Source organism: Nematolebias whitei, chromosome 5 (genome assembly GCF_014905685.2).
Source record: "Nematolebias whitei isolate Nwh7 chromosome 5, NemWhi1, whole genome shotgun sequence".
NCBI lineage: Eukaryota > Metazoa > Chordata > Actinopteri > Cyprinodontiformes > Rivulidae > Nematolebias > Nematolebias whitei.
The window spans coordinates 21,665,669-21,668,588 of record NC_056502.1 but is presented as its reverse complement, the minus strand read 5'-3'; the positions used below and the strand labels follow the sequence as shown (position 1 = coordinate 21,668,588).

At 39.7% G+C, this 2,920-nt stretch overlaps 1 protein-coding gene across 1 annotated transcript in view; it reads left to right on the top strand.

The window, feature by feature from the left end:
* The first annotated feature begins 1,874 nt into the window (after positions 1 to 1,874).
* Positions 1,875 to 2,920, top strand: part of mrs2 (magnesium transporter MRS2) — a 6,847-nt gene continuing 5,801 nt past the window's right edge. Inside the window, exon 1 of the mRNA XM_037677212.1 lies at positions 1,875 to 1,886. Coding sequence (XP_037533140.1) covers positions 1,875 to 1,886 — 12 coding nt within the window. The remainder of the gene's footprint in view (positions 1,887 to 2,920) is intronic.

The window sequence follows — 2,920 nt, the reverse complement described above, 5'->3', positions numbered from 1 at the left end:
AGAACTAAAACACTTTAAATGTTCTTGATGTCATAAATAAAGTTTCATAAACACAGTTAGGTAATACTCTTCTGTGTGTGTGCGACTGAGTTGATGAGATACAAACTGACAGAAGTGAAATGTAACATACTATATCACTGCAGTTATCACAACTTTTTATATGTGAGGCGGCCATATTGGATTAGGAGGTTGAACTTCGAGAACTTCAACTTTGTGAGTTGAAATTTCAGCTTCATGGCCCAGTCCAGTTGATTTGTCTGACTTAGAACTTCTAAATTGCAACTTCTGAGAACAAACTAAAAGCAACATGTTCACATTTAAATATCAGATATAAGGTTTACTATTCTTAAGCATCAACTCAGTTTTTTTGATTCTTTTATTACCTGGTTTTGACAGGAAGAAATCCCAATGGAGGTAACCCTTAAATTACACACCCATCAATTTTATTAGAAGTTGATTGTTAGTTTTATGATCAAAAAAAGGGCTAGTTCTCTCTTGAGCTTTTGGTTTATATTTCTTTATGATGTAATATCTTCCTGGAACTGAACCAAATGTGTAGTTGATCACATAGTAATACATCATCTTCATTTGTCTTTCAGATATGCTGAACTTCCAGTCACATGATGATCACAGAAATCGGTCTTTTTTTTTAAACACCCTTTTAGCACTCAGGCAGCATCCTGACTGTGCTGCTTTTGTTGTTTTGTGTTTAGCTGCATGCCATAACTGTGTGGCAGACAGTGACGGGCTCTGACAACTCCTCTCAGAACGGCGATGATATGTGATTATATATTCATGCACAAAACCGCCTGTCCGATCTAGTTGTTTGTTGGGGGGAGGTTATGAGTGGCAGCTGATAAAATGCCCAATAAAATGACTATCATCACCGTGTGGCTCTCAGCGTCTCTCCTGACACGTGTCCCGCTATTTGAATCAAACACTGTTTTCACAACGTCCCATTACTGCAAATTAAAGTATGGCAGCACTGAACACATTCCAGCCAAAACACCCCCTTCGTTTAAATAAATCGCTGCCTTTTTCAATGCAATTGTTCAAAAAGTGTTCGCCATGAATCAAGCAGGTGTAATTGCGGTTTTTATTTTGACACGCTCCTTTCAATAAGTTAAATAATTTGCAGAGCAACGCGTCATTCGTCTGTAATTCATGGCTACCGGCATCAGTCTGCAGAGTGCATTCATGTTGGAAGCATTAGCTGCATCACTTTGACCACCTTTAATTTAGTCCTCCACTTTAAAGTCAACACAACAACAGCAAACTGAACTGCACATTGTTTGCATAAAGGCATTTTTAGTCAAGAGTCACAATTAAATGCATCAGCTGCACTATATTTTGTTGCAAATGGGACACTGAGCGGTGTTTAATTAGAAAAGGTAATGCAACAAAAGTCACGCAAAGATAATAGAAAATGCTTCTGGACGCTCTGCAGCTTGTGAAAAGTGTTTGTTACACAACTGAAGCAACAAGCTGGTGAACAAGTAAATATTCCATCTGTGCAACGTGTTTCCTTTCAGGTTTTTGCACATCACATAAAATCTAAAAGTAAGAAGCCCTGCAATCTAGTTGGTCAAAAACTCTATAACATAAGCAGTTTTTTTTTTTTTTTTTTTTGCAAGACAGGAAGAAATGTAAGCTCATCAAATGCAAATTCAATGCTCACAACATGTCCGACCTTCTAATTTATGGAGAAATATGCCCTGCAGCTGCCACGGGTGGAAATAAAGGCATGCATACCTGTCTGTCCTGTGAGAATATAGAACTGATATTAGCTGCAAAACAGCAGCAAACACACCAAAAACCTAAACAAATATAAAAAATGGCAACTTTCCCCCCCTGAAGATAGAATTTCTGCATACATGGGGTACCTGGTATGATTTTAAAACACAAACACATTTAACTAGGCCTGCCATGGTAATTACATCATCAGCCTAGTTTATGATAAGGTCATTATAATGACTGACATTTTGAGGTGTTGGAGAAAATACATCGGCGGTGCCGGTGTGTTAACATTTGTGTCTGGTTGCTTCAGACTGTCGCCAACATTTTAGGCAGCCTGACACCTGAATAGACTGTTTTTGCTCCCGTCATGAGATGTGGCGTACAGCACGAAGCAAATGACGAGACGAGATACATTTTTGCTGTTTATTTTTACCGTACCTGCCTGTTGTATCCTAAATAGGAGGCAAATAGGCATTAGTTTGGTAGTTCTTGGTTGGCTATCACTGTACGCACGATGTAAAGTGGCCCCAAAATGACACAAATTGTTGTTTATGTCAATTATTTTGAGGAAACTTCTATCTGTTATTAAAAGTAATCATGACAGGCCAGCACTTGAGGCAGCAGTAAAACTATTGTTAGTTTTAAAACTCAAATGTATGCAGTGATGAGCATGTCCCATATAACAAGTACATCTACACCTGCAGTCATCCCTGTTACCTGAGTTTCACACTATTTTAACATTTCCAGATGTTTTTACATTCAAGCCCCAAATCTAACCCAAACAACTCAAATGCTTGCTACAGACTTTACTCTAAAATTATTTTCTTTTTTTTTTCATCTGAGAAGAAGTGGTGCGATTAGGGACATAAATGAAGAAGTGGTTCTGTAGAAAGGTTATGATCGGTAATTATCTTACCTGTTGTAGACAGTCCTTTAAATCACCCCAGTTTGGAGAAACAGAGTGTTTTTGACTGGATTGATGAGCCAATGGCTAGTCAGAGCTGAGACAAGACCAAAGCGGGTTTCATCCATCCAGCCATCCATCCAGCCATCCAGCCATCCATCCATCCATCCATCCATCCATCCAGCCAGCCAGCCAGCCAGCCAGCCAGCCAGCCAGCCAGCCAGCCAGCCATCCAGCCAGCCAGCCAGCCAGCCAGCCAGCCATCCATCCATCCATCCA